The following is a 27,731-nucleotide window of genomic DNA, read 5'->3' as shown; positions in this document are numbered from 1 at the left end:
GAGCTGGGAGAGCAGCTCAACCCTCGGGTACAGGGGCACTGCAGAGACAAGTCAGGACAACCCCGGGGTGCTGGGGCAGCTCCACAGCCCTGGGAACCAGCCCTGACCTGGCACCTGGAGAGCAGCAGGAACCTCCCCCGAGCTGCAGGAACCCCCCCAGAGCTGCAGGAACCTCCCCAGAGCAGCAGGAACCCCCCTAGAGCTGCAGGAACCCACCCAGAGCAGCAGGAACCCATCCAGAGCAGCAGGAACCCACCCAGAGCTGCAGGAACCCCCCCCGAGCTGCAGGAACACCCCCCAGAGCAGCAGGAACCCCCACCCAAGCCCCACGAGCTCCCAGCAGCCGTGTTTGCTCTGCTGATAGGAGGGCTGTGACAAAGGGGCCGTCACATGTGCTGTGTAAATACAACATAATTTATTGGTTCCATTCCAGAGCACGAGGGGTGTTTGTACGAGCGGCCCAGGAACAGGAGTCACGTATGTACAGACGTTCCAGGGCACGGGAACACTTTGTGAGGAAGGAGTGGTGAGTGGTAGTTTGGTCACTGTTCATAGAAACCTTTTCTCTTACTGGTCCCAAGCGTAGGCAGACCCGCCTACCTACTGGGGGCACTGGGAGCTCTCACTGTGCCAGCAGCAGGCAAGGCCAGGAGGCTCTGGCTGCACACCAGGGATTTTGGTCCCACAAGGGCACAGTGCTGGGGAAGAGGGAGAGGGCTCTGCACCCTAAAGGGAAGCAGGATGTGATCCCCGTGGCCAGCGAGGCCGGAGGGCAAGTGGTCCTTCCTGGCAGGGTCAGTGTACCATGAGGTGTGGGAGGAATTCCCTGTCCCTCTGCTCATTTCCACAGCTTGGCCCAGGGCTGCCAGTGGATCCCCGTGGGGACAGCGCTGAGCTGCACCAGGGGAGTGCAGGAGCAGCTGAACAAGACAACAGCAGCCACCTGGATGGTAAAAGAAGAAAATACTAAAGCAAAAATATTGTGGTTCTGAGCGAGCCAGAGCTAAGATTACTGTGTGTGTGTGTGAAAAGAATCCCAAGGTCAGGCTGCAAAGCTGCTTGAAGCATGGCTGTTCTCTGGGGCTGGAAGCAGTCACGTGGGGCTGTGTGGTATGTGGGGAGATAGGGGAACATCTGCCTGCCTGGAGAGCTTGGACTACAATATTTCTGCTTTAGGTATTTTCTTCTTCTCTCTGTCATCCAGGTGGCTGCTGTTGTGTTGTTCAGCTGCTCCTACAGGGGAGCAGGGCAGATTCCACCAGCAGCAACCATGGGGAAAACCCTGCTCCCAGCTCATCTGAAGGGAACACGAGCAGGGCCAAGCCCTGGGCACAAAGCTCTGCCCAAAACTGGCCTCACAGCCCGTGGAAGAGGTGCTGGAACCAAGCAGCACCCCGGGGATCCAGCATTCCCTCCCCAGCCCCCAGGTACCCTGCCTCCAGGGGTGGGAATGGGTGTCCCGAGGGAAGTTCTGCTTCCATGGCAGCACCAGCTCCACACACAGCTCTGAATGAAGTGTCTGGCTCAGCTCACTCAGGGCACAGGGAAAGGGGCAGCTCAGGGCAGCTCCTCCCCTGTCCAAGAGCGGACATTCCCATCAAATGGCCCTCAACATATTTTTCTCTCTCTTCTCTCTCTTTTTTTTTTTTTTTAATAGAAATTCCTATAAAAAACTAGTTAATCTAAAGCATCTTTAAAAAAATATTCCTGCAATATCACAGTTTTACATCGAAACTCATTAAAAATATATCATTTCTTTAAGAAAACGTCTCTGTTCTCCCCTTGAGCGGCGACTCCGAGGCGGGAGCGGGGCTGGGCCCTCGCAGGAGGCGCCGAGGTGGGAGCAGGAAGGTCAGAGCTCAGTGGCACATCCGGGAGGTCATTTCCTTCTGTCAAAGGCACAGAGAGGGCAGGGGGGTGAAGGAGGGTCCAGGCTGCCCGGTGAGGGGGTGGGTGGATGGAAACAGCTGCCCTGTGGTTCGCTGGCAGTGCCCTTCCCAGGTGTGGGGTGACACTGCTGCCCAGAGCTCTGGGATGGGCAGGGTTGTGTTCCCCCCACCATTCCCATTCCCAGCACACCCCGGGGGGTTTATCCATCCATGTGCAGATGGCTGACGGTGCTGGGATCACACAGAGCCCTCAGATGAGGCAAACAGCTGCTGGGAGTGAGCAACTGCCCCCAGCCCTGACTCCCAGTTTGCTGGCAGCCAAACTGCAGGGCCAACTGGTGCTGAATTTGGGCAACCAGATCAGAAGAGAGTCATGGAATCGTTAAGGTTGGAAAAGACCCCCAAGATCATGGAGTCCAACCATTCCCCCAGCACTGCTGTGTCACCAGTAACCCTCATCCCCAAGTGCCACATCCACACGTTTGTGGAACACTTCCAGGGGTGGTGACTCCACCACTGCCCTGGGCAGCTGTGCCACTGCCTGACCACCCTTTCCATGGAGAAATATTCCCTAATATCTAACCTAAACCTCCCCTGGCACAGCTTGGGGCTGTTCCCTCTCCTCCTGTCCCTGTTCCCTGGGAGCAGAGCCTGAACCCCCCTGGCTCCCCCCTCCTGTCAGGGAGTTGCAGAGCCAGAAGGTCCTCCCTGAGCCTCCTTTTCTCCAGGCTGAGCCCCCCCAGCTCCCTCAGCTGCTCCTGCTGCTCCAGCCCCTTCCCTGGATCCACTCCAGCCCCTCAATGTCTTTCTGGGAGTGAGGGGCCCAGAACTGCCCCCAGGATTTGAGGTGGGGCCTCCTCAGAAGGTACCAGAGCCCTCTGTGCCTCCCCCACCCTGCACACCCCGACAGCCCCCTGAGCCCACCCAGGCACTCACCAGGGGCTCCAGCTCCTTGGTGTCTATGAGATTGAACTCTTTCACAAAGTAGTAAAAGTGCTTGTAGCAGGTGTTCACGTGGGCTTCCGAGCCCATCTGGGTGATCCTGTCGAAGTGGTGGATGTAGACGTGGACAAAGACCCGGAAGAGCCTGGACAGGATCTTCTTCACCACTGGGAGGAAGTTCTTGGGGAAGGGAGTACCTGGGAGGGAGGAATGGCCATGAGAAATCTTCAGTCAAGTTAAAACCGGTTCCTCAGAGCTAAAATGAATTGGTAAAATAGGCAGATTGAGACAAAAGGGTTTCTGTCCCTGGCAATGTCCATTCCCCTCTCCCTTTTGCTTCCCTTTGGATCAGATTATTCAAAAGCATGGATTTTTTTAAGTGACAGAGTGCTGCACTGCTGGCACTGAAAGCAGAGCCCAGATTTCCTGCAGCTGTTTCAGTCAGAGTTTTCCTCTACTCCTGTTTGACACATTTATACAAACAGTGCAAAACACCAGATACGACCAAGCAAGTTCCCGAAGGGAAGGGTTGGTGTTGTTACCTCCCCACAGTTATCCCTTAATTTGATATGTCTTTGGTTAAAAATTAAAAGCCTTTAAGGTGCTCTTTAAAGGCACCAGGTCTGTGTTTGCCCAGGCCCTGACAGCAGGGGCTCGGCCATCCAGCACCTCGGTGGGATATCAGGAGTAAAGTCCACACGGGCTGTTCCTGGAGGAACCAGGGCCAGTTAAACCCTTCCAGTGCTCTGAGAGAGCTGCAATGTTTCAGTCGGTGTGAAGGGGGAGGATCTGCTTGAAAGCTGAACTGAAAACAGTAACAACTGAGAGAAAAAAAACCAACCAACCACAACCCTGGTGCTGTGGGAAGCTCGTCCTGCCTCCGGAACAGAACCAGCACTCCCTGTGTGCTCCCCACAGCAGAAGGGCTGGCCAGGGGGTTGATCTCTCAGCTGTTCACGGCCCTCCTCCCACCTCTGCCCACTCCACAGCAGGCTGAAGCAGCATTTTGGCACAGAGGAGGAGCTCGAGGGGCAGACGTGCCCCAAGCAGTGCCCAACTGCATCCTGTCACAGCTCAGTGGGATAAACACCAGGGCAGGAGGGAGGGAGCTCTGCTGCTCCTTGTCTCCTGCATGCCAGGAGATGGAAGCTCTGCAGGGGCTCAGCCATGTTTACCTGATGCTTTAGGGAATGGATTCTCCCATCTGCAACACAAAATAAACAAACCCCAGCAATCTCCATCCTGAACCCAGAGAAGCTGTGCTTGGATATGCAGACTGAGGTGTCTCAGGCCAAATTCTCCAGGGCCCTGGCAGGAGGTGAAACACGGCCCCTCCCTCCGGGCCTGTGCCAGCAGCCCACCCCTCTGGAGGGGCAGAGGCAGCCAAAGCAGCCTCTAACAACAAAGAGGCTGATTAGGGCACGTGGCAGCATCACCAGGTGACGCAGAGCCTGGATCCAGGCTGGCAGTGAGCGCCAGGAGAGCTGATCTGCAGGAGCACGAGCTGCCTCTCCACTCCAGAGCTGCCTCAGAGCCCGTGCTCCAAGGGCAGCCTCCCATCTGCACGGCCTGCCTGGGCTTTCCTCCAGGTGCCCACGGCTCCAAGGGGGATCTGGTGCAGCTCTGGGTATTTGAGCGCTGCACAGGAGCTGGGAAGAGCTCCTGGGAGCAGCACAGCAGGAAACAGCTCTGCAGCACCTCCTGAACAGAAACAGGCTCCAGGAGAAGGCTCTGCACCCACCTCCCTCCCCGCCAGCCACAGCTGGACCCCAAACTCACCAACGTTAGTGGGGAAGATGTCCTCGTTGTTGATCTGCACCTCGATCCAGTCCATGAGCAGGTTCATGTACTGGGGGGCCGACAGGGCGGTGGGTTTGCGGTACTTGTGCTCGTCCTGCCACCGGTACTCGTACTTGGGCCCCCCCGACATGACGGGGCAGGACTGCTCGGTGCAATAGTCACTGATGGTGCCGTAGATCAGGTTGATGCGGTTGAAGAAGTCCACGACGTGCACGGCCACCCAGTCGTTCTGCTCCTCGCCCGGCGGCAGCTGCACGGCCACCTTCAGGTCCAGCCCGGCGTTGAGCGAGGCCTGAGCCTTCTTGTGCAGCTCGAAGCGCTGCGTGCCCGGCTCGAACTTGCGCTTGGGCCGGAAGGTTTTGTCCTTGTTGAACACCTGCTTCAGAGCGTGGGACATTTTCCCGCCTCCTCGCGCTGCGCCGGGCCCGCCGCGGGGACAGCCGGAGGCACGGCCGGGGCGACTCTGATCTTCAGAGAAACCTCCCTCTGCTCATCTGGTCCTGAGCTGCAACACGGCACAGAAGGGCAGCGATTAGGAGCAGCTCTCTCGACAGGAAACCTTGTGTAAATCCCATAGGAAGAGATCTGGGATGCCATCTGGGCTCTCGCCCCCATCTGAGGAGGGGGAGTCCATGCCAGCTTTCCTTCCTCCCCCTTCCCTTCCCAGCCCAGCTGGAGCAGAGCGGCTGTCAGGGTGACCTGGGCTGAACAGAGCCCCACTGAGGGAACTCCTGACACATTCCATGTAGGATTGAGGGAAAGGCCTCACAGCCTCTCCCCCCACATCACTGCACCAAGAGCCCCAGCCCCACGAAGACAAACTTTGCTCAGCTCCTGCTCAGCTCCAACGCACCAAACAAGGGTAAAAACCACTTGGGTTTCACCTGGACCCGACTTTTCACCTGATCTTCCCCCTCTGGGAGCAAACCTACCCAAAAGGTCAGGTCATGTCAACCCACAGCACAGCTCGGAGCTGCTGCCAGACACCCTCCAGCAGAGCAGCCGGCGGGGAAAGGGTGAGAGACAGGAACCAAAGGGTGGAGGGGAACCAGAAGAAGAAGTCACAGCTCAGGCGCCCGGAAAGCGAATCTCCTGAAATAACCCCAGCCCTGAGAGCAGCCCCAGCTTCTGCTGCAGGTGCACACACACCAGAAACACATTTTTCACTTCAGTTTAGCTCACTTCACGATGAGCTTTCCCTCATCTTCCTCTTCCAGTCTGTTGGAGAAGAATCAGCTCCAAGGGTGAGACCCAAGTTAAGATCTGAAGGGATGCTGAGGAGAAACACAGCTCTGTTTATCTGTAGCTAATTATACCTCCTTTGTTCCCACATCCAGCCCCTTGCAGAATTTGTGTCAGGCTGTTCTTTGATGGAGGCTTAAAGCAGAAAGCTTTGTGTACCAAAAATACTGTTTTACATGTGCTTTACATGGACAGAAATGAATAAAGTAGCAGAAATTAAGCTGATGCCTTAAATAGCACAAGTCAGTTTTCATAATTTTATAAGCAAACAAGCAAACAAACCCCTTTCCCCAAGCAGAATTTTAGATTAGATTTATATGAAGCCCCAGTGTTGTTCCAGTAGGTGAACAGTGTCCTCAAATGTTGGGAAGCAGATCCCAAACTCAAGGTCACGACTGCCATCGCTGCAATCGAGCCCGTCCCTACCAGATGCCGCAGTGCTAATCAGCAGTTCTTCTCTGGAGAAAGATTAAAAAAGCTTTAAGCCAAGGCCTCTTGTTTTCTTATTTAATTACAGCGAGGAAGAAACCCCAAACCACTCCAGTTCATCCCACTAAGAACAGGCTCGACGTTTCCTGCGGGAATGGGCTCAGTGACCTCTTCCGTGCAGGAGCGGGGAGATCCCAACTCCTGTCGCAACACGGGCCACGACGTGTGCTGGGAGAAACCAGAGTGTGGTTCAGGGAGATCCTCCCTGGGCTGGGAGGTGAGCCCATGGCACACATCTCATCGTGGAATGGTTGGGTTGGAAGGGACCTTAAAGATCACGCCATGGGCAGGGACACCTTCCAGCAGCCCAGGCTGCCCCCAGCCCCACCCAGCCCAGCCTTGCTGCTGCCAGAACAGCCCCTGTGACCCGCTGGGCCGCTGTGGGGAGGCAGGACCAGGCCCAGGGGGAGTGAGGAAGCCGAGCAGCAGCGCTGGTGGCAGGGCTGTGTCACAGCCTGGCCACATCCTGCGGCACGGCCGGGCCGGAAGCTCCGGGGGCTGCGCCCACCCCGCGCCACAGAACCAGCCCCCACGGAGCCAGCAATGTGGGCACCACGTGCCGGGGATGCAGATGGTTTCTCCAGCAGCAAATCAGTCCCAGAGAAGGCCTTGCACGCAACGAGCTCCTTGTGGTGGGGATGGAGGAAAACACGGCCTCTGACACAAGCAGGCACGCAGGGGCAGGAGCACCGCCCTCCCCAGAGCACCAGCAGTGACCCTGGAGCAGCACAACTCCATTCCTACTGCTTTGACTCCATTCCTACTGCTTTGACTCCATTCCTACTGGTTTTGACCCCATTCCTGCTGCTTTTCTGTAGGATCTGCACAGAGGAGGACAGGGTGAAACGCAAGGGCAAAACCAAACATCCTCTGGGCTTCGCCACACACATCAAGAAACAAACACTGATCATTTTTCAGAGAAATCGTCATTTGAGCAGGATGGAGAGACTTTTCATAGAATCCCAGAATATCCTGAGCTGGAAGGGACCCACAAGGATCACCAGTCCAACTCCTGGCCCTGCCCAGGACACCCCAACAATCCCCCCCTGTCCCTCAGAGCATTGTCCAAACGCTCCTGGAGCTCTGGCAGCCTTGGGGCCGTGCCCACTGCCCTGGGGAGCCTGGGCAGTGCCCACCACCCTCTGGGGGAAGAACCTTTCCCTGAGATCCATCCCAACCCCCCTGGCACAGCTCCAGCCCTTCCCTGGCTCCTGTCCCTGGTCCCAGAGCAGAGCTCAGCGCCTGCCCCTCCGCCTGCCCTCGGGAGGAGCTGCAGCCCCCGAGGAGTCTCCCCTCAGTCTCCTCTGCTCCAGCTGACCCAGCCAAGTGCCCTCAGCTGCTCCTCACACCCTTCCCCTCCACACCCTTCTCCATCTCCCTGTCCCTCCTTTGGACCCTCCCCAACAGCTTCAGATCCCTCTGACACCGTGGTCCCCAAACAGCCCCCAGGACTCGAGGTGAGGCCGCCCCAGGTCAGGGCAGGGCAGGACAATCCCCTCCCTGGCCCAGCCGGTGATGCTGGGCCTGATGCCCCCCAGGACAGGGTGGCCCTTTGGGCTGCCAGGACACTCTACTGACTCAGATCCAACTTGCCACCCATCAGGACCCCCAGGGCCCTTCCCTCCAGCCTCTCACTCCCCAGTCTGTCCCTGCATCCAGGGCTGCCCTGGGCCAGGGGCAGGATCCAGGACCTGCCCTTGTTAAACATCTCAGGGCTGGGGATTGCCCAGCCCTCACACGTGTCAGGGTCAGAGTTTATTTGGTATGGAGGCAGTATTTGTCCTACAAACAAATCCCTGATCCTATGGCCACATCATCCATGAGAACTGGGGAGCTCGACACAGCAGCAATTGTCTCTCAGACGATTCAGCATCTGTGTCAGGCATTAGCAAAATGAGTAGCTGAGACTTCAAGCAGATGCAGCCTATTTAATTATGGTCTGTGACTGCAACTGAGCTAAAAGAAACACTCAGCTCTAGGGAAAAAAAATAAAAACTAAAGAGGCACAGACACCAAAGCATCCCTGACATTGCTGGGAGATGATATCATCTGTACAACACCTACTTCCACAGGCAGGATCACAGCCCGGGCAGCAGTGACACTGCCTCTGAACAAGAGGCAAAGGAAAGGTTAGGGACAACTGAGAAATGGGACATGCAAAGCACCTGCATGGTATCAGCAAGCTTCAAAGGTGAGGGGAAAAACCACTCCCTGCTCTCAGACCAACCTCGGGTCATTCAGTTGACTCCTCCTCCCAGCCAGCCAAGCTCCCAGCCCACGTCACCCACCAGAGGACCTCGGCCAGGGCTCCAGATCACACAGCCCTGCAGGGAGCCCTGCCAGGGGTGTCCAGGCACAGCCACACCTCCAGCTTCTCCCAGCGACACAGGAGGGGCAGCTGGATGTGCCTGCCCAGAGTGTTGACATCTGGCCCTCCCTTCCCCAAAGTTCCTTCTCTCCCTGCTCCCGCAGCTCCAGGTTTGCCAGGGCTGTTGGCAGTGCCCTGCCATTCCTCCTCCCCCACCAGGAATGCTGGATCACATGGAGCTGCCTTGCTCCAACACCAGCTCCGGGTAGACAAAGCCCAGGAGCTGCTTCCCTCCCCTTGGTCACTTTTACAGGTAGTCAAGAGCCTGGAAAAGGGGAGAGTCAACTCCTCCAAAACACCTGGAAACAGCTTCCACTCGCACCCTGCTGGAGCCATCCCGAGGCTTTCCAGGAGCCAGCAGCATTCCCGATGGATCTTGCCCTCCCCACAGAGGCAGATTGGCCCGAAAAGGACTTCAGGAGTCTCATGACTGCTCCGTCAGCGCCTGCCAAGCAACGCCCCTCGCTCCCCTCCACTGCCGGCACCACGCAGGGGTTTAACTACAGCCAGGGAGAAAACAGCAAGCCAGGGAAAAAAAAAAAAAAAAACAAACAAAACAGCCAGGCAGCAGTCAGCAAGCTCCTACCTGCGTTCCTGGCCTCGGCAGCTCACCCCTGCAATCACTCAGCCCGTCTCTGACCCTCTGTGAGCACTGGCAGGCACCGAGGCCGAGCTTCCTTCTTCAAAAGAGGGGGGGAAAAAGCTCCCCGTGTGATGGGCGGCCCCAGTGCGGAGGCTCCGGCAGCTGGGGAGGGGTCAGACATGAGGCCACTTCCCTCCCCGTGACCCCCGCGCCGGGGCGGCCACATCCTGCTGCCTCCTGGTGCCACGGCCCTGCAGCACAGCTCCCAAAAATAAGGATCTCTGCGCTTTCCTTTCGGGAGAGCCGCGCTGCTTTCCCGGCAGATGACACCACGTCCAGCTGCTGTTAACTGCACCCGCGGGTGAGGAGCCTGTGACAGCCCCTGTGTCCCCACGGAGGAGAGGGGGCGATCCCACTTCCCCCCCGAGTCATTCCCAGTGTCCTTAACCCCACTGCTCAGGCCAGAGCTCCCAGCACAGGACACAAAAGCCCCCGTGTTTTCCAGAGCAGCCCCCATACCTCGGGTGCACCGAGAACTTCAAGTGAAAACTTCACAGAGAGAGGCCAAGAAGGAAAGCGGCTCCAAACAGGCAGCTCGGACAGAACACCAGGGACGCACACGCACGATTTTTCCATAATCCCATCCCCCTTCCTTCACAGATCCCCTCCCGTGGCTGTTCTGCACCAGCCCAGTGTCTCGGGACAGGCTGATCCCGGTTTTCTATGCCCAAAGAGAGGTTTTAGTGGGGACAGCAGGGAGCAGAAGGATTCCAGCAGGGAGCAGAAGGATTCCAGCAGCCGGGCTGGGTGGCACTAATGGCAGTCCCTGCGCTCCCAGAGCCAGTCTGGCAACAAACCGGGACGAGGCTTCCAGCTGCTCCCTGGGATGGATCTGTGGTACCAGGAGCAAAGCTCAACCCTGTGCTTACCTCGGGCAGGGCAGGGTAGGGCGGGGAGGGCTGAGCGTGGCTGGCAGACACGCCTGGCCATTCATAATCCCGGCCAGCCGGCACTTCCACGTCAGCCGCTTCCTGTCTGGCACCACCTCCAGCTCCCGGCCCCGAGAGCTGCCAGTGTTCTCCCAAAAGCTAATCCTTCCCCTCTGCAAGCTGGCTGTGCTCCTGCAGGACGGCTCCATGCTGCTGCAGGACAGCCAGGCACGGTGTTACCCTCGCTATCACCTTCCTTTGCCATCCTCCACGCCCCGCCCCGGCAGCAGAAGCTGCTGGAAGTTACTGGAAAAGGAGCAGCTCGGATTCAGCTGCACCTCCAGCCCCAGGCTGGGATCACACCAGCCCCTTGATTCTGCTGCTCTGCAGGACAACATCCACATTTTTCTTTTGGAATCTGCTTCAGCAGCAGCCTTCACAACAAACCCAGAGCACATTGGAAATGCCGAATTCCCAAGGTCTGGGTGAACAAAGAGCCTTTTGTGTTTCACCAGAGTCAGCTTTAAGAAAAGTCCTGCCAGTCCCAGCCACCCCCAGGCCCCGAGATTCCAATCTGCTGCACAATTTGGAAATTCCCAAGTCAGAAACTGTAGAGACATCAATTCTCCAGCCACTGCCCACAACTCCCGGCCCTTCAAGGAAAGAGGCTGGATTAGGAGAAGGAAAGGGGCTGGTTTAGAAGGAAAGGGGCTGGTTTAGAAGGAAAGGGGCTGGTTTTCCAGGAGCAGGACAGGCTCCTTACATGCCCCCAAGCCATTCGGAGGCTGAGCCCATCTGCATGACCATTTGCATGAGAAAAGGAAGGAGCATAATAAAAGACCAAAAATAGTTATGCTGGGTTTAGCTGGCATCTCCTTTGCCCCTGCAAGGCTGAGCATTCCAGCCAATTCCAAAGTCAAGTTGGTTAATGGAGCAAAGGGAAAAGCCCTGATAAATGAAACCATGGCTGGGACTGCAGCAGATCCAGGGGAGGTGGGGGCAGCAGCTCTGGCAGAGCCCGGGTCACCCAGAAATGAGACAACTCCATCCATCCTGGGCAGATGGAGGGACAGGCAGTTCATTGCTTGGCTCTGAGCTCAGGATTTAGATCCAGACCATGGGTGATGGCAGGAGGGACGTTATGGATGACACAGCTCACACAGCAGGGGGATGCTGAGGGAGCAAGAGCCAGAGAGGCTGGATAACCCTGCCTGGCAGCAGAGAGGGAAGGCTGAATTTCCAGCGTGGTTTGTTCCTCCCCGCAGCCACAGAGGGGACAAAAGTAAGTTCTGCAAAAGGTCCCTTCTGCTTCCCCTCCCCCAAGGGGAAGGTCAGGCAGCAGATGCTGCAATTCCAAGCTGTTCCCGTGGAGCAGCAGTGACTGCAGGGAGCCCCGGGTGTCACTGAGTCAGGGCCAGCTCTGCTGCCTCTTACGTGCCATCGGCACCCATCGCAATGTCAGAGCCGCCCGAAGGTTTCCACGGATCCCGGCGGGACGGGCTGCGTGTGGAGGCAGAGCTGATCCCTGCAGGGCTGTGCTGAGCTGACAGGCTGGGTCATGACTCCAGCACGCAGGTTAACTGCACACACAAGTGTTTCTGGGATGAAGCAAGCCAGGGGCAGCTCCCTCTTTCCCAGGACCCAGGCCTGCTCCTCTGGGAAGAGCCCTCCCTGTCCCACCACAGGGCTGTCAGAGTACTCTGCTGTTTGAGGCCCAGCTGAGCTGCTCATCTCTCCATGCACTCTGCAGGCTCCACAGAACCATCCTCACTGGACAGGGATATTCTGGAGCCAGCAGCAGTTCCATCTTCCCTAACTTTGGGATCTGCCCCCACCCAAGTGAAAGGTCACACCAGTTTGGAGCACGAATTTTGCATTAGGATGATAAAACTACAGCAAACGCCACTACTTTACCAGCCATTCTGGGGTGCCAGGGGGTGTGGGATCTCCCCCCGGGGTCCCAGGGGGTCTGGGATCCCCCCCCTGGGATCCTAGGAAGTCTGGGATCTCCCCAGGGCTGAGCTGGAGCACGAGCTGGCCACACGGCCAGTCTTCCCCAGCTCGTGGATAATCCCATGGACAAACAGTCCCTTTCCCCACGCCAACGTCACGCGTCTGGATGAACAGCAGGATTGTTTCTCCCTGAGATGAGGCCCACGAGGCCTCTCTTCCCCTTGGGATACAGCAGTAACCCACCACATCAGCACAGCTCCAGGCCTGGAATGAGCCCAGGGATGTGGAGCTGGAGATCACCTCAACACCAGCCACACCACAGGACCTCCTGCCACAGCCAGAGGAACGAGAGGGAGCAATGGCAGCTCCGAGAGAGGCCTGCAGAGCAGAGTCACAGTGCCCAGCCACGGGACCAGCTTCCACCTCAACCCTGTTTGGGATGGCTCTGGCTCATCCTCTGTCCCAGGGGCTCCCTGGAATCAGCACAGGGCACCCACAGGAGCACCCGGAGCGTCCCCACGGCTGCCTCATCTCACACTGACTCAACAACAGCCCCTGGAGCCCAGCCAGGCCCGCTGGAGGAAGTCAGAGTTGTCACAGGGTAATGGATTTTTCGCTCTGGCTTTGCACACGAGGAAAGTGTTGCTTTGCTGGGTTTTTCCAGCCTTTGCTCTGTCCTCCCTTCTGCTGCAGGTACCCAGAGCAACAATCCCCCCAATTCCACCAGGAGCAGGGCAGCACTTCCAGCCCAGCCCAGGCTCCAAAGGGGAGCAGGCAGCAGAGCACATCAGGCCTCAGGGATGACTCTGCCTCCCAGGGGCACCTGGAAAAAGCAGGATAAAGGCGCAGCCTAAGGTGCACTCTGCACTGACAGCATTAGCTGGATATTACGTATTCCTAAAGATAAGCTGCTAAACCTCCAGCAAAGCTGGGTCTGGAGCCACTTACAGCAGCATCTGTGGCTCAAGAATCACAAAATACCTCCCTGTCTCACAAGAAATTAAAACTCAGAAGTCAAAGGCACTTCAGAGCTGAGCACTGTGGGAAGGACTGGGAAGGTTTTGCAGCCTCTCTGCTCTGACCCCAGGCACTTTCACTGCTCACAAGGGACATCCTCCCTTTGTGCAGTGTGGCCATGGAGACCCCCGATCCTTCCAGAGGAGCAGGAGTGACCAAGAATGGCACAGACCGGCCAGTCTGACCTCCACAATGGCACTAAATCACCCCATTCTAGTGCAGCTGGTACTTCCATCCCATCAGTGGAAGGGCCACGTTAGATGTGCACAGGGAAGCAGCTGGCAAAGAGCTCCAGAGGCGGCTGGAGTCAGGAAGAACTTTGCTCAGGATGCTGAGTCCGCTCCGAGCTCCCCAAGCCTCAGCCAAGCCCATTTCCGTTCCTGATAATGGCACAGGTCACTGCACAACCCCACACGTGTCCCAGGGAGCATCCCAGGAGCTCCAGGGTGAGCCAGGCACGGGGAACCGGCTCCCTGCTCAGCACCTGCCCCCGGCTCCTCCCTGTGAACCAACAGCTCCAGCTTCTGCCACCACACCAGGCCCTCCCAGTGCCCCTCTCCTCCCTCTGTGGGCATCCTGAGGAGCCATGAGCTCACCCTCCTCCCCAGGCTCACCCCACACACAAGTGACTAAGACAGAAAGTGAATGTGAAGCACGGAATTCACAGTCCAGGGGTCAGCACCAGGCAAACTGGGAGCTGGATGCGAGTCCAAAGCTGGGAGAGGGAGCAGAGTGCAAGGACAAGGCCCTGGGGACTGCCATAAACAGGTGGCTGGGGAAGTTCCACATCTCCCAGCAAAAATCCCCCCCTGCCCTGGGGCTTGGCAGAAGATTTCCAGACCAGAAAACGGGTTTTAAACCAAAAAAAAAAAAAAAAAAGGGATGGAAATCGAGAAAGTGTGGCCACTTTGCAGCTCCAAGCACCTGGAGGAGGGAATCCTGCCTTTCACTGGCAGCAGGGCCCATGACAGAGATGGTTTTCCTAAGCATCTGTACTGGACAACTTCAGATCCCCTTTCCTCTCCCTCTGGAGAGCTTCCTGCCCTTTCCTCCCGCCTGTCCTTCTCACACAGGTTTCTCTGGAGGAGCTGAGCTCACTGTACTGCAGATCAGAGCAGAGGCAGCTCTGTAAGATCAGCATTCCTGAGCCCACAGCAAGAGACAGAAGCAGAGCAAGAGTTTGCTTTCAAGTTCTCCTCAAGAGCTCTCCCTCCTGACAGCTGAGCTGTGACCTGAAAAAAAAAACCAAACTGGAAAATTCCCCATTCCCCGAGCAGTTCAGAGATTAAGGAGTTTAAACTTCAGGGCTAAGCCTCTGCCTACAACAGAAACAGGCATTAGCTGGGCTGGAGGAGGTCAGGGGGGGAAGAGATGGCATAAAATAGGGAAGTTACAGACTGTAACTTCAGGGTTGTGCCAGCAAACCCTTTGCTCTCTGTGGTGTTGGTTTTTTCCTCGTCACTAATCTTCGGGCTGCTCGTGAACCCTGCAGCAGGCGAACCCCCACCCGACCCCAGCCAGGGCTCTGCTCGGGGATGTCCCTGCAGCGTCACATCCAAGGGGTTTCTCAAACCTCCACCGGGACAGGCAGATCCACACCCTCATCCACACCGCGATCCATCCATGCCCTGCCCGGGGAGGGCTCCGAGGGGGCTCCGGTGCCTCCCCCCCAGCCCGGCCCCTCGCTCGCCATCGCCTCCCGCCCAGGGAAACGCAAATAATTAACACGAATAATTAAAGACCAGCGCGTGGATGCGGCGGCCGCGGCTCAACAGGTCGCTCAGCCCGGCCCGGGGGGACAGGCGGGCTGGGCAGGGGGGATCGGGACCCCCGGGCTGGGCCGGGGGAGGGGGGGACCCCTCCAGGGCCCCGGTGTTCCCTCAGAGCCCCCTCAGAGCCCCCAGCCCCGCCGAGCTCCTCACAGACCCCTCGGACCCCCCTACTCCCCTCAGATCTCCCAGTGCTCCCCCTCAGACCCCCCAGCCCCGCTGTGCTCCCTCAGAGACCCCCCCGCTCCTCTCACACCCCGTGTGCTCCGAGCCCCCTCAGACCCCGTGTGCTCCCTCACAGACCCCTCAGACCCCACCGCTCCCCTCAGACCCCTCAAGCCCCCCTGTCCTCCCCCCCAGACGCCTCAAACCCGCCCCGGTCCCCCCGTGCTCCTCCACAGAGCCCCCCCAGCCCCCGCGCTGTCCCCGCTGTCCCCGCACCTCTGGGGCCGCGCTGTCTCCGGCGGACGCGCACGGGCCGGGCCGCAGCACCCCCCGCTCGGGCCGCAGCGCTCCCGCCGCCCTCGCGCCTCGCGCGCCGCCCGCGGCCGGAGCTACTTCCTCTTAAAGGGGCCGCCCCCGCGGGAGGGGCCGGGAGGGGGGGGCGGGGGCTGAGCCGGGGAGGCGAGTCCTGGTTTAGTGTAGTTTGGAACAACTATTCCACTTTATTTTACTCTGCCTCCTTTTATTCCATTCCAATGTTTCATTTATTCCAATATTTTATTTGTATTTACTTTTATTCCAATATTTTATTTTCTATTTCCAATATTTTATTTTCTATGTCCATATTTTATTTTCTATTCCAATATTTTATTTTCTATGTCCATATTTTATTTTCTATTCCCCATATTTTATTTTCTATTCCAATGCTTTTATTTCACTCTATTTTATTTTATTGGTTTTGATCTTATTTATCTATTTTATTTTATTGTCTTATTCTGGTTCCTGTTTATTTTATCTCCTTTATCCTGTTTTTATTTCCATTTCTATTTGGTTTTATTTGTTTTCTGTTGCATTTTCTTTCCTTTATTTCTTTTTCTTGTTATCTTAATGTTATTTAATTTTATTTTATTCTATTCTATGTATTACTTGTTTTCCTTTTATTCTATTTACTTCCTTTTCTTCTATTGTATCTACTTTATTATATTTTATTTCCTTTTGATGTTTATATATTACTTTTTTATTTTTCCTTTTATTCAAATATATTTATTTTATTCTATTTTATTTTTATTAATTTTAAATTTTTTTTAATTTTTCTTCTTATTTCATTGTCTCTATTTCCTTTTATTTACCTTATTCTACTTCATTTCTCTTTCTTCTATTAATATATGTATTTTTTCTTATTTTTATTTCTTTTATTTAATTCTATTTATTTTACTCTATTTCCTTTTCTTCTATTCATTTTTCCTTCTTTTTTAAATTTTTTATTTTTCCTTTTATTCCATACTACTTATTTCCTTTCCACTATTTCATTTCCCTTCTTCTATTTTATTTTCTCCCATTAATACACTTATTATTTTCTTATTTTTATTATTTTTTAAGCTTATTCCGTTCTGCTTATTTCTATCCTTTTATTCTGTTTTATTGATTCTCCTTTATTAATTGATATCTGTGGGTTTTTGGGAGCAGGGATGCTCAGCACCAACAATCCATGGAATCTGCTGGAGCTGGGACAGAGCGCAGGGCAGGGGATCAGAAGGACACAACGAGCCCTGGAAAGGCCAAAACGCTCCCAAATCCAAAGGAAAAAGGAAATGGAGGTTGGGAAGCCCCAGCCCTGGACTTTGAGGTCACACAGAGGAGAAGCAGCAGAACCAGGGGGGGTTCAAAGGGAGTTTCTCACTCAGGATGGGCAAACTCCAGCGGGAAATCCCTGGGAAGCCCCAGAACAAGCGGTGACCAAAGCTGGGCTGTTCCCCAGAGCTCATTCCCAACCCCCCATCCTGCACCCCAAGGGTTTTTCCAAGGCCTTTGACACCAACCACAGGGAGTCCAGGGATCTGGGGTGCCCTGGGACCACCCAGAGCCCAGTTCACCCCCTGGAGCTCACAGTCCACCCACCCCAGACACCCCCAAACTTCCAGTTCACCCCCCTGGAACTCACAGCTCACCCACCCCAGACACCCCCAAACTTCCAGTTCACCCCCTGGAACTCACAGCCCACCCACCCCAGACCCCCAAACCTCCAGTTCACCCTCTGGAACTCACAGCCCACCCACCCCAGACCCCCAAACTCCCAGTTCACCCCTGGGTGGTCACAGCCCACCCCCAGACCCTCAAACCCCCACTTCACCCCCTCAGTGTCCACAACATAACCCAAGCCCCCAGTCCATCCCCTGACCCCAGGTGGTCACAAGCCCACCCCAACCCCCCAGCTCATCCTCTAAGGGATGTTCACCCCCTCAGGAGCTCACAGCCCACCCCAGGCCCCAGGTCACCCACCCTGGGTGTTCCCAGCCCACCCCAGACCCCAGATCCCAGATCACCCTCCCAGCCCCCAGCCCAGCTGTGCCACAGCCCCCAGGATGAAGCTCCAACTCTCCCCGTTCCCAGCTGGCACAGCCTCATCCAGCAGCTTTGGCTGCTCCTGCAGAGCAGCTGATCCCACTCCTGCTCCAGCCCCAGGGCCTCCCTGCCCGGATTCCTCCCTGGCACAGACGATGCCCGTGTGCCAGAGGCACTGCCAGCTCCTGCCTGGTCCAGGGCACAGGATCATGGAACTGGGGGTGGAAGGGACCCCCTGGAGCTCACCTGGCTCCCTGAGCACTCAGGGCTGTGTCCAGGAGGCTTTGGAACAGCTCTGCTGAGGGACACTCGACCACCTCCCTGGGCAGGCAGTGCCAGCGCCTTCACCCTCAGCTCAGTGTCACTGATGTCACCTCTGCCACGAGGAAGAGACAGAAGGGGCCCATTTGTGGCCTCATTAAGAGCAGAGCTCCCATTTTCCCAAATATTCCCAAATATCAGATTTTAGCTGCTGTCACGATCCAAAAACCAGAACAATTAATGCAGCTTTAACTGAGACTGAATTATTTTTCCCTGTAATTTCACACTGGTGCCAGGGCCTTCCAAAGGGGTGCTGTAGGGATTCCTCACCTGCTGGTGGAAGGCAAGGAGCTTTGGGAATGAGATTCCTCCTAACCTGCCCCAAAGACACATCATTCAGTGCTGGGGCAAATCCACATCCTGGTTTTGGGTCCATCCAAACTGGAAGGGTCTTATACAAGGACCACTTACAAAGCCAAAAAAATTAACTTTGTTTTCAAAGTTTATTGGATCATCTTGACACAAAATCATTACAGCAGCTTGTGGTATGTTGTTTTCTTTATCTTTTTTTTTTTTTTTCCTTTTTTAAGGGAATGTTGATAGCAAATAAATTTGTGAATGTAACACATCATACAGTTTCAAAATTCTAGAATCACTGCACAGGATTCTGTAAGAGACTCTACATGCTAAAGTGACAGTTTTCATCCATGGATTTAAAAAAAAAAAAAAAACAAAACAAACAAAAAACCCCCAAAAAACAAAAGAACCACTAATTGAGGAACATTATCCTTTAAGACAATTTTAATATGTTGAGTTTCTAATACACAACTGGCTAACCAAGGGAGGCTGACCAAAAGCAAACCCTCCACGTCCCAGCAGCTCAGTCAGACCCAGAGCTGGGCCTGGCCACGAACTCAGAGCACCAGAGCAGAGCCTTGGCCAAAATCCCTCCTGGGGGAAGAGTGTGAAGAGCACAGGACACGTGTAAAGCACAGGACATCACCCAAGGGATAAGATCACCACCTCCTCCTGCTCCCTGCAGGGGGGTTTGGGGTTTTTAGGAGTGCTGGTGGTGCTGGAGATGTGCAGACCCACCCAGCTCCTCCCTGGGCACCCTCCTGGAGAGCAAACCCCTCCCGAGCTGGGCCTTGAACAAAACCCTTCCAGGACTTCTGGGTTTGCTGGGTGTGGAACAGCAAGAGAAAAACTGGGGGGGGATAAAAAATAAATGGAAAGGGATGGGGGAGAAGGACATGAGCTGAGCACCCCTGCAGGACACAGTGACATTTCCAGTGGTGACTCCACAAGACTTCAATGGTGCAGAATGGGCTTCACTTCAGACCCTCCTTCCCTCCAAAGGAACCTGCTGAGGACCCAAATCTGCAGCTCCTCAACCCCAACCCATCCTGTAACTGGAGAGGGTATCCCAATCCACCCCCCAGTCCATCCTGGACCTGCAGAGGGGATCCCAATCCACCTCTCAGCCCATCCTGCACCTGGAGAGGGGATCCCAATCCACCCCCAGCCCATCCTGCACCTGCAGAGGGGATCCCAATCCACCCCCAGCCCATCCTGTACCTGGAGAGGGAACCCCACTCCACCCTCTTCCCTCCTGCACCCAGGCAGGGAGAGCAGCTCCTCACCCCCCTCCTTCCTGCACCCTGCCTGGGAGAGGGGCTCCCAACCCATCCCTCTCTCCTGCCCCGGGGCAGGGAGGGATCTGCAGGGCTGGGGACACTGTGGGGACACTGTGGGGACACTGTGGGGACACTGTGGGGACACTGTGGGGACACTGTGGGGACACTGTGACAGCTGGCTGCAGAGCTCAGAGGGAGGACAGGGCTGTGCCTGCACACAGAGCTCGGGGGTTTCTCTAACCTGGCCATGGACACACGTGCAGGAACAGACCCCTCTGGAGTTCCAGTTTCTTGCTACAGCTTCACTGCTCGGGAATGTGGAATGGACGTGGACTCATCAAACACAGCAGCAGAGCCAGCTCAGGGGGGACAGGCCTGGCAGGCTCTGGGTGTGGGGCAGGCCCAGGAGCAGAGACTGAACAGTGACATTTCCAGCCCTTCTCGACTCTTCCAGCTGTCACTAAAAGAAGGTTAAGGCTCAAGGCAACTACTACAGACAAACTCAAACATCCCAGTTCTCACAGGGCTCCTTTGGATTAGCTCAAGGAGATGGAGGATGTTTATATGCTGATCACAATAGATCTTGAGATAATAATAATAATAAATCATATATATATATATATAAAAAAAACCAAAACAAAAAAAGAGGCCTTCAGGTCCAGCACCAGCCTCTGCTAGAAATGTACATCAACTACAGCAGCCCTGAAGACATATTCCATGGCTAAGGATTCAGTCAACCTTCCCTGGCATAAGCACAAGCAACAGACTGTGCTACTGGTGATGAAGTCCTGCTCATCCCTCGTCCCACGCGGATGGAAGGTCACGGGATCGTCATGAGCTGCTGAATAAATAGTGCCCTCCCCTCCCTCCCTCCCCTCCTCCAGTCATGTCACCAGGATCTCTTTGGGCTAGAAAGGGTTAACACCACGGTTTGTAAAAAGTCGTGAAATAAAAAGGTAACAATACAGCCTTAAAATGCCTAAACTGCACGGGAGGGTGGAGTTAACTGAAAGCAGTGCCCCAGGGTAGTACATGCGTACGAGGGAGAAACTTAACACTTGGGTCTGCTCATCTTTACACTCAGCTGTGTTCCTTGTCCTTGGAATACTGGAGAGGGAATATTCAGCACTTGGACAATGTCTCTTTCATCTCGTCCAACAGGTTGCTAAGCAGGGTGGAATCGTTACATTTCCCATCTATGGATACTGAGTTCTCTCCCTTGGAAAGGAAAAAAAAAACAAAACAAAAATCCATCAGCCCCCCTTTTCCAAGCTGGGAGAAGTTTGTTCCCAAGCTCAGGGAAGGGAGGGAAGGCTGCAGGTTTGGCTCCTCTCACCTTTTTTACCAGTAGGCAGACGTGATGGCCCTGGATAGAACGGCTGTACATGGATGCACAGGAATCGACACGTTCCACAACTGCCAAGGAACAGCAAGCCCAGTCAGTGGCACAACATTTAACACCAGCCTTGCTGCCCTCTGCTCTGCCTGCCCCGAGGAACAGCAGCTCCTCACAGGGGAGGAGGGTTAAGAAGGGCCTGGCTCCTCCTGCCTCCTGGCTGGGACATTTCACAACCACGAGGTGACTCATTTGTCTCCTAAAGGCACAAACGCTGCCCAGAGAGCAGATTTCTTCCCCAGAAATGCTTCCAGTGAGGCAATGTCTGGTGCAAACAGCAGAGCATGATGAAACAGCCTGTTGTTTTGCTTCAGCCAGTGCTTGGGGTTTAATTGGTAAATCCAAAGCTGGAGAGCTGGGGCTCTCCCTCACGGAAATGAAGCCCTGGAGATCAGACCCACCCTCCAGGGAGCACCCACAGCCTGAACTCCACGCATGGGATCCCCGTCACACGCCTCGCTGGGCTGCAGGGAAGCCCCAGGGACAGCAGGAGAGTTCATTGTGAACAACACTGCCTGCTTGGAGTATTAAAAAACTGGAAAAAACTCATCTCCCAAGTTTCTTTAATCTGGCCATCCCCTGCTCCTGTGGCTGCTGAGGCCATGGAGTGTCGTGCTCGCCAAGCACGGCAGAGATTTTGGGACAGGGAGCTTTGCAGAGGGTTCTGCAGGGAGCAACACTCACCTGAAAAATGATGATGAAAACAGATCTTTGCCAGTAGGTGCTGGAAAGAAATGCTAATTCCATCTACTTTAATAGAACTCATGTGCAGGTCTCCAGACTCCAGGAGCTTGGCAAAAGCATCACTGCAAAAGAGAGAGGGAAGGAAACCCTTCACTGGAAATGCAAGGGGAAGGTGCCCCATGGAGACACAGCTGGATGGAAAGGTCTAAGTACCACCAAGCTCTAGGGAAATAAAAGGCATTGCAGCAAATATGGGAAGGACAATCCAGACTCCTCTGGAGCATCCTGTGACCTCAGCCAGAGCTGCCCCTGCCACACAGGGCAGGGAGCTCCTTCACAGCCACTGGACACAATCATTTAGCACCATTTCACACCTCCCTTTAACACAGCATTTACCACAACATTCACCACCACCCAGGACACCGAGCCAGGAGCAGCTCGGGCTCAGCCCCCCCAGGGCAGCACTCACCTATAGCAAGGCGTGGTGATCAAGTATGAAGCACAACTGAAGTGCAATTTGAAATCTAGTTTTTCGTGGGTTGAGCCTTCATCGTTCTGCAACAGGTCAGAGGAAAGGAGATGAACGAGAGCCCCGAGGCAGCAAGAGGAGGCACCACCCCCACCTACCAGGCACCAAGAGGGACTGCAGGGCTCAGTTCCCTCTGAAATGCCCTGGCTGGGCCTGCAGGATCAGTCTGGGAACAACCATCCCACTAGAACATCAGCCCACTCGTGGATTTGGGCAGCTGGGTTGGTGCAGGTGAGGCACAACTGGCTGCAGGTTCTGCCTGCACTCTGCTGGAACAGACTGAGCAGACTGAGTTTAACACTTGGAGATGTGATTTTACAGCTCATCAGTTCCTGAGCAAAATAATAAAGGAGCATCTCCCAGATTCTCAGGTACTGAAAATAGGACTAGCCTGCTATTTTTAAGGAATCCTTAAAATAGAGACAATGGCTGAGTCAGGAGTAGCCACAACTGTCTCTGCTCATTTCCTCTGAGCTGCTCATGCAGCTCCTTCATTAATTGTACTGAAATGAGATCAAAACCCCCACATAATCACAGACAAGTCAATACTTCTCAAGCAATGCCTTCAGATAACCTCACTCTGGGTCTGGGTTTCCACCCTCATTAACTCTATGAATTGCAGCCAGCAGTGCCCAACTGGGATGAGGAGGAGCAGCCCCTGGTTCCACGTGTTCCAGATCACTGCAGGGGTTCTGCAGCTGACACTGGGCCCCTGTGCCAGCCTGTCCTGCTCACACAGTGCCAGCAGGGACCTCTGGGGACACTCCCTGCACAGGATGTCCCACCCAGCTCCAGCTCCCTGACACAGATCCAAAGGAAGCAGAAGCAGGTGAGAGCTGCACTTACTTTGACTATAAAGGACAGTGTTCCTTTTAACTTCTGAGCCATAACAATACTCTGAAGTGTAAACACAAACTGGGCTTCATTAGAGATTCCTGGCAGTGGAGAGAGGAGAGGGAGAAGTCAGGTCAGAACATGGCTTTGAGATCTAAGTCATGGTTAGAATAAACTCATTTATGTGCTGACTATTTTTGAACCAAGTTTGGAACTTTCTGTGCAGCTGGGAGAGAGCTCCACACACAACTCCTGTGGTGAGTCAGTGTTACAGCACCTGGGTCTCTCAGCAGAGCATTTGGTAGAGGTTACTGAGCAGGTGCCTGGGCAAAGGATGTCACAGTGGCACACACTGAAGCTGTTTGTATGGCTGGAAATTATAAAGCTTTCAGAGGTAATTTGAATTCTAATGTTTCTATGTTTTCCTTTTAATATACAAGTCTGTGTGAAGAACAGAATTAAAACCAAATTAAATACCCCACTGCTTTTCACGGGGGACCAAAATGCACCCCGAGGCCCCCAGAGCCCTCTGTGAGCTGTTCCAGGATTCCAGTTAACCCTCTGGTGAAGGAAGTGAAATCCAAGAAGTTCAGCACTTGAGCTGCCCCGCTGTGCTCTGTGCAAAGCCAGTCCCCTTCCTCTCAGTGTCTCATCACTCCTGGAGGGCTCAGCTCCCCTCCTTACACATCCCTACCCCAAACCTTCCCTGCACGAGGCCTCTGCCACTGAAACAGGGGGACAAACAGCTCCAGGATAAACCCAGAGTGGATCCCAGTGCTTCACAACCCCCTAACTTGGCTTCATTTACAATCTCACAGCAAACTCCTCAGGAATGTTGGGATTTTGCAGTCCAAGGTGTGCCTGGAAAAGGAACTGGGACACTTGGGGACCCCCAACCCTAAATGAAGGCTTTGCTGTTGCTGCACAGAACCCCCTGTGGCACAGCCACGCTCTGAGGAGCTTTATCCTCTCCAGGGAACTGTGGGAAAGCCACCCAGGCAGAGACAGGTTGGTTTTTTTGGCAAACAGCAGGGAGTTCAAACCATTCTTCCCACAGGAGGGCAGTGCAGGGCCAGCCACAGTCCAAGAACCCCGAGCAAAGCCTACCAGGGGGGAGCTGGAAGGGCACAGGAATCCCATCGTGGACTGAGGATCCTTCTGGTCGGAGCATTTTAGTGTTGAGAGAGTCCAGGACATTTAGCTCCATGCTCTTGAGGAAGCTGCTGCTTTTGTTCTCAAAGATGACAGACACAGTCACTTGACTGTCGTTCTGCAGGTTTCCTTGGATGTCATAGGTCTGCAAACCAAGGGAAAAGCGTCACAGGAAAGGTGCAGAGACTCCAAGGAGCAGAACACAAGGACAAAACAAGGCTCAAAAGGAGGGAATCTGCACAGCTAGAGGGTAATGAACACACTGGTGATGAGCTCATCACCCGTGGGGGTGGCGGTGGGGAAAACATCAACTTAAAAACTGAAGTGGGGCACCCGAAAGGGTGGAAATTGTTACAGTTCTGCCTCCTGGGATTGAAACAGTTCTTCAGTCACATGGTGCCCACCTAAAGTCACCACAGCATCCCCAGGGCATCCCCTCTGTTCTCAGGGAACACAAAGAGGAGACATCTGGAACAAAACTCACCATTTTAATGTACGGATTTTCAGCAAGAAGGCGGTAACTGGACATGGGCTGAGAAACAAGAGAGAAATCAGTGGCACAGTGTAATTTATTTCTCTGAAAAGGGGCTCCCCCTCCTTCCTCCCCAGCAGTGCAGCTCTCCTGGTGCCCAGGCTGGGCTGCCAGGGCACAGCTACTCACTGGTAGTGGCTCATCCTCTAGTGTTCCGTTCTGCACCGACGCCGGGGGCTCCTCCTCGCTGGGATGACTCTTCTTTTTGGATTTCTTTTTATCCTTGGATTTCTCCTCTTTCTCCTTCTTGTGCTTTTTCTTCTTATGCTTGGAGGATTTCTGCTGAGATGAACAAGAAATCACACCCAGCCCTTGAAAGCCCCCCTGATCTCTGGCCATGACAGCCTGACCCCTGTGCCAATCCCGACACCTCCAATCCACCCTCACTCTGCACTCTCTGCATTGAGCAAAGTTTTCCTTCACTGCAGAACCCAAAGCAAAGCTCCCATTCCCTAAATCCAGGGCTGAGTCCCAGAGAACTCTTGCTCCAATCTAAACCTCCCCTGCTGAAACTTGAGGCTGTTTCCTCTTAACTTAAGCCACTTACCTTTCCTTCATCCTCCTCCTCCTCCTCCTCTTCCCTTTCTTCCTTCTTGCCCTCCTGAGGTTCAGCCAGCACAGCAGCTCCTGGGGCAGGCTTGCTCTGAGGAGAGGAGCAGAGGGATTATGTGCACCTGAAAAAACACCACCTCCCACCAAAGGAAGTCCCAGCACTGACTCTCCCCCCCAGCTGTTACTTCAAACACGACATTAGGACCAAGCCCTTCAAAATTTATGCCTCTGAAACCCAGTAAATACGATCACCTGAGGACACCATTCAAAAGGTTTCTCCCAAGGAATCCATCCCCCTCTATTCCCTGTTTCGTCCTCTACCGTCTCCAATCAAAATTCATGAGATTTTTCTCTTTCCCACTTTGTCTCTCATGTCTATTAATGCTGCTCATGTCTAGCTCACCCTGGGAAACAAACCCCATGCAACCACTCAATATGAAACCCCAGCAGCAATATTAAAACTGACCAAGGCTGTCCCTGCATCTGTATTTCTATTTTTATCCCTTGATCTGCACAGCAGAATGAGCCTGAAACCTCCCACTCCACTGCCTGTGAGCTGGGGGCACACATATCACTGCTCCCCAGCCATCAGCTGAGGAGATGGAGCTGATTTCCCCTCTGTTCTGCAGGATGACACAGCACAGCCCAGGCACCATCACAGGGAAGGTTTCCTGGGAGGGTGTGATGTGGGATAAAGGTTACCTGTGCCTGGGGTGTGGGAGCAGGAGCTGGAGCAGTGGAGAGCCAGAAATCCAAGTCTTCCCCCTGAATTTCAAGAGAAAAAAACACATTATGGTTGTTTTGGTACCATTCTTAAAACAACCAACCAATCAACCCTCTCCAAAAACAACACAGGAAACCAAAAGATGCCAGGGCTGGAGCCCCTTTGCTGTGAGGAAAGGCTGGGAGAGCTGGGGGGGTTCAGCTGGAGAAGAGAAGGCTCCAGGGAGACCTGAGAGCCCCTTGCAGGGCCTAAAGGGGCTCCAGGAGAGCTGGAGAGGGACTGGGGACAAGGGATGGAGGGACAGGACACAGGGAATGGCTTCCCAGTGCCAGAGGGCAGGGAGAGATGGGAAATTGGGAAGGAATTGCTGGCTGCGAGGGTGGGGAGGGGCTGGGATGGAATTCCCAGAGCAGCTGTGGCTGCCCCTGGATCCCTGGGAGTGTCCAAGGCCAGGTTGGAGCAGCCTGGGCTCGTGGAAGGTGTCCCTGCCCATGGCAGGGGGTGGCACTGGGTGGGCTTTGAGGTCTTTCCAACACAAACCAGTGTTTCATTCCATGACTCTGTAACAACTAAACTAAAACCTGAAGTTCTGATGGAAATGCAGCACTCCAGATGCTCCTTGTGCTGAAACACAATCAGGAGCAAAGAGGTTCAAGAAGCTTCACTTCAGCCTTTGAGCACTTCCAAACCCAGCTGAGAGTGAGTGCCCAGGACCCTTCCCCACCATCTGCAGGCATTCCAAGAGCACTGGGTGTTCATTCCCAGGACAGAGGAGCAGTGCAGCTCTGCAGGGTGCTCAATGAGGACACTGCAAGGCTGAAAGGTCCTGCAGTAAATGACAGGCAGGATGCAGAACAAAACCTGAGCCCCAGGTATTTTTCCAGGGAATTCCCTGTTTGAAGAACACACAAAATAGCAGTAAAACTCAGCTTCCAGCTGGGCTCTGGCAGCTCTGCTGGGTGGGCTGCAGTGAAGTTGAATTCTGCTGGCTTAGGAGGCTGAGGAAACCTTAATTAACAGAAATCTTTAAATACCTGTTGTTATGGTTGTAAAAATTGAAGGAGATAAAAGCTGAAGGCATTCAGCTGTTTGAACTGTCAAATGTGACTGTTCCTAAGCAACAAACCGAACACAGCAATAAAAAATCAGCAGTTGCTAAAATAATGCAAGGCTTGGAGAATTACCTTTTTTTGTTCTTCTTCCTCCTCCTCCTCCTCTACCACCTTTTTCTCCTTCTCTTTCTTCTTTCCTTTGTCTCTCTCTTTTTCTTTGTGTTTCTTCTCCTTCTTTTTGGGTTTCTTGCTCTTCTTCTCTACCAGGGGAGCTTCTGAGTCCGGTGATTTGAGGGTCTCAACGTTCCTGTGTCTTTGTACTGGCAGCTTCTCACTGTCTGCTAAGGGCCTTGAAAAGAGAGAGAGAGAGAGAGAGAGATTGAGAGTTAATCATCCTGCTGCAAACATCTCCCCCAGCCCAGAGTACCTGCTGGGTGGCCAGGACAAGGTGGGCTTTGTTTTTAAAGAGCTGGGCCCCACTAAAAAAATAAGTAAATCTTAAATCAGCACATATTTCTGCACCTGAGGTTTATTTGTGCAAAGTGCAGGCACTGCCCCGGAGGATTCAAGTTGAAGGAAACAATCTGAAGGGGACTGAGAGCCTGAGTCTCGCTGTTTTAACTCTTAGAAGTGCTAGTTACAGACCTGCAAGGCTGAGTGACACCTGCAGGAGAACACACTGTGTGTGATTCCCATGGAATCCCTCTCCAAGGAAGGGCAGAGATGGCAAACAGCATTTCCACCAGCGTGGGGATTGGAGCAGTGGGATGTCAGCACGGCTCAAAGAGCCCTTGAAGGGTGTGGGGTTTGTTGTTCTTGATGAGTAGATCCCTCCAATTGGGAGTTGTTCTAAAGGATTTTTCCCTTGCAAGTTTACAGTCTCAGTTTGTAC

The 27,731-nt window shown here is 54.3% G+C and overlaps 2 protein-coding genes across 5 annotated transcripts in view; both read right to left on the bottom strand.

Annotated features, from left to right (window-relative positions):
- Nucleotides 1–838: 838 nt before the first annotated feature.
- MOB3A (MOB kinase activator 3A) lies at nt 839–15,521 on the bottom strand. Its single transcript, XM_050321481.1, has 4 exons — nt 15,423–15,521; nt 4,611–5,136; nt 2,826–3,028; nt 839–1,889 (listed from the first exon to the last, which is right to left on the bottom strand). Exons 2-4 carry the CDS (start codon nt 5,026–5,028, stop codon nt 1,860–1,862), a joined length of 651 nt encoding a protein of 216 aa, XP_050177438.1. The 5' UTR covers nt 5,029–5,136; nt 15,423–15,521; the 3' UTR covers nt 839–1,859.
- A 2,710-nt stretch (nt 15,522–18,231) lies between these two features.
- Nucleotides 18,232–27,731, bottom strand: part of AP3D1 (adaptor related protein complex 3 subunit delta 1) — a 39,931-nt gene continuing 30,431 nt past the window's right edge. For 2 of the 4 annotated variants that reach the window (XM_050321365.1, XM_050321367.1), the window contains 11 exons: nt 26,972–27,188; nt 25,766–25,828; nt 25,059–25,154; nt 24,641–24,793; nt 24,464–24,511; nt 23,935–24,124; nt 22,840–22,928; nt 21,934–22,019; nt 21,465–21,586; nt 20,721–20,800; nt 18,232–20,602 (listed from right to left, as the gene is read on the bottom strand). In XM_050321365.1, coding sequence (XP_050177322.1) covers nt 20,507–20,602; nt 20,721–20,800; nt 21,465–21,586; nt 21,934–22,019; nt 22,840–22,928; nt 23,935–24,124; nt 24,464–24,511; nt 24,641–24,793; nt 25,059–25,154; nt 25,766–25,828; nt 26,972–27,188 — 1,240 coding nt within the window. In that variant the 3' untranslated portion in view covers nt 18,232–20,506. The remainder of the gene's footprint in view (nt 20,603–20,720; nt 20,801–21,464; nt 21,587–21,933; nt 22,020–22,839; nt 22,929–23,934; nt 24,125–24,463; nt 24,512–24,640; nt 24,794–25,058; nt 25,155–25,765; nt 25,829–26,971; nt 27,189–27,731) is intronic. The other 2 variants (XR_007629692.1, XM_050321366.1) reach the window with 2 other exon arrangements.

The sequence above is a fragment of the Myiozetetes cayanensis genome, unplaced genomic scaffold (genome assembly GCF_022539395.1).
Source record: "Myiozetetes cayanensis isolate MyiCay16 unplaced genomic scaffold, myiCay2020 scf26, whole genome shotgun sequence".
NCBI classification, from domain to species: domain Eukaryota; kingdom Metazoa; phylum Chordata; class Aves; order Passeriformes; family Tyrannidae; genus Myiozetetes; species Myiozetetes cayanensis.
This window is presented reverse-complemented; position numbering and strand designations above follow the sequence as displayed.

Coding starts and splice junctions, on each gene's coding strand:
- MOB3A (XM_050321481.1), bottom strand. CDS start 5,028: ATGTCCCACGCTCTGAAGCAGGTGTTCAACAAGGACAAAACCTTCCGG. Junction 3,029..4,610: donor CATCTTCCCCACTAACGTTG/GTGAGTTTGGGG, acceptor CCTCCCTCCCAG/GTACTCCCTTCCCCAAGAAC. Junction 1,890..2,825: donor CCAAGGAGCTGGAGCCCCTG/GTGAGTGCCTGG, acceptor TGCCTTTGACAG/AAGGAAATGACCTCCCGGAT.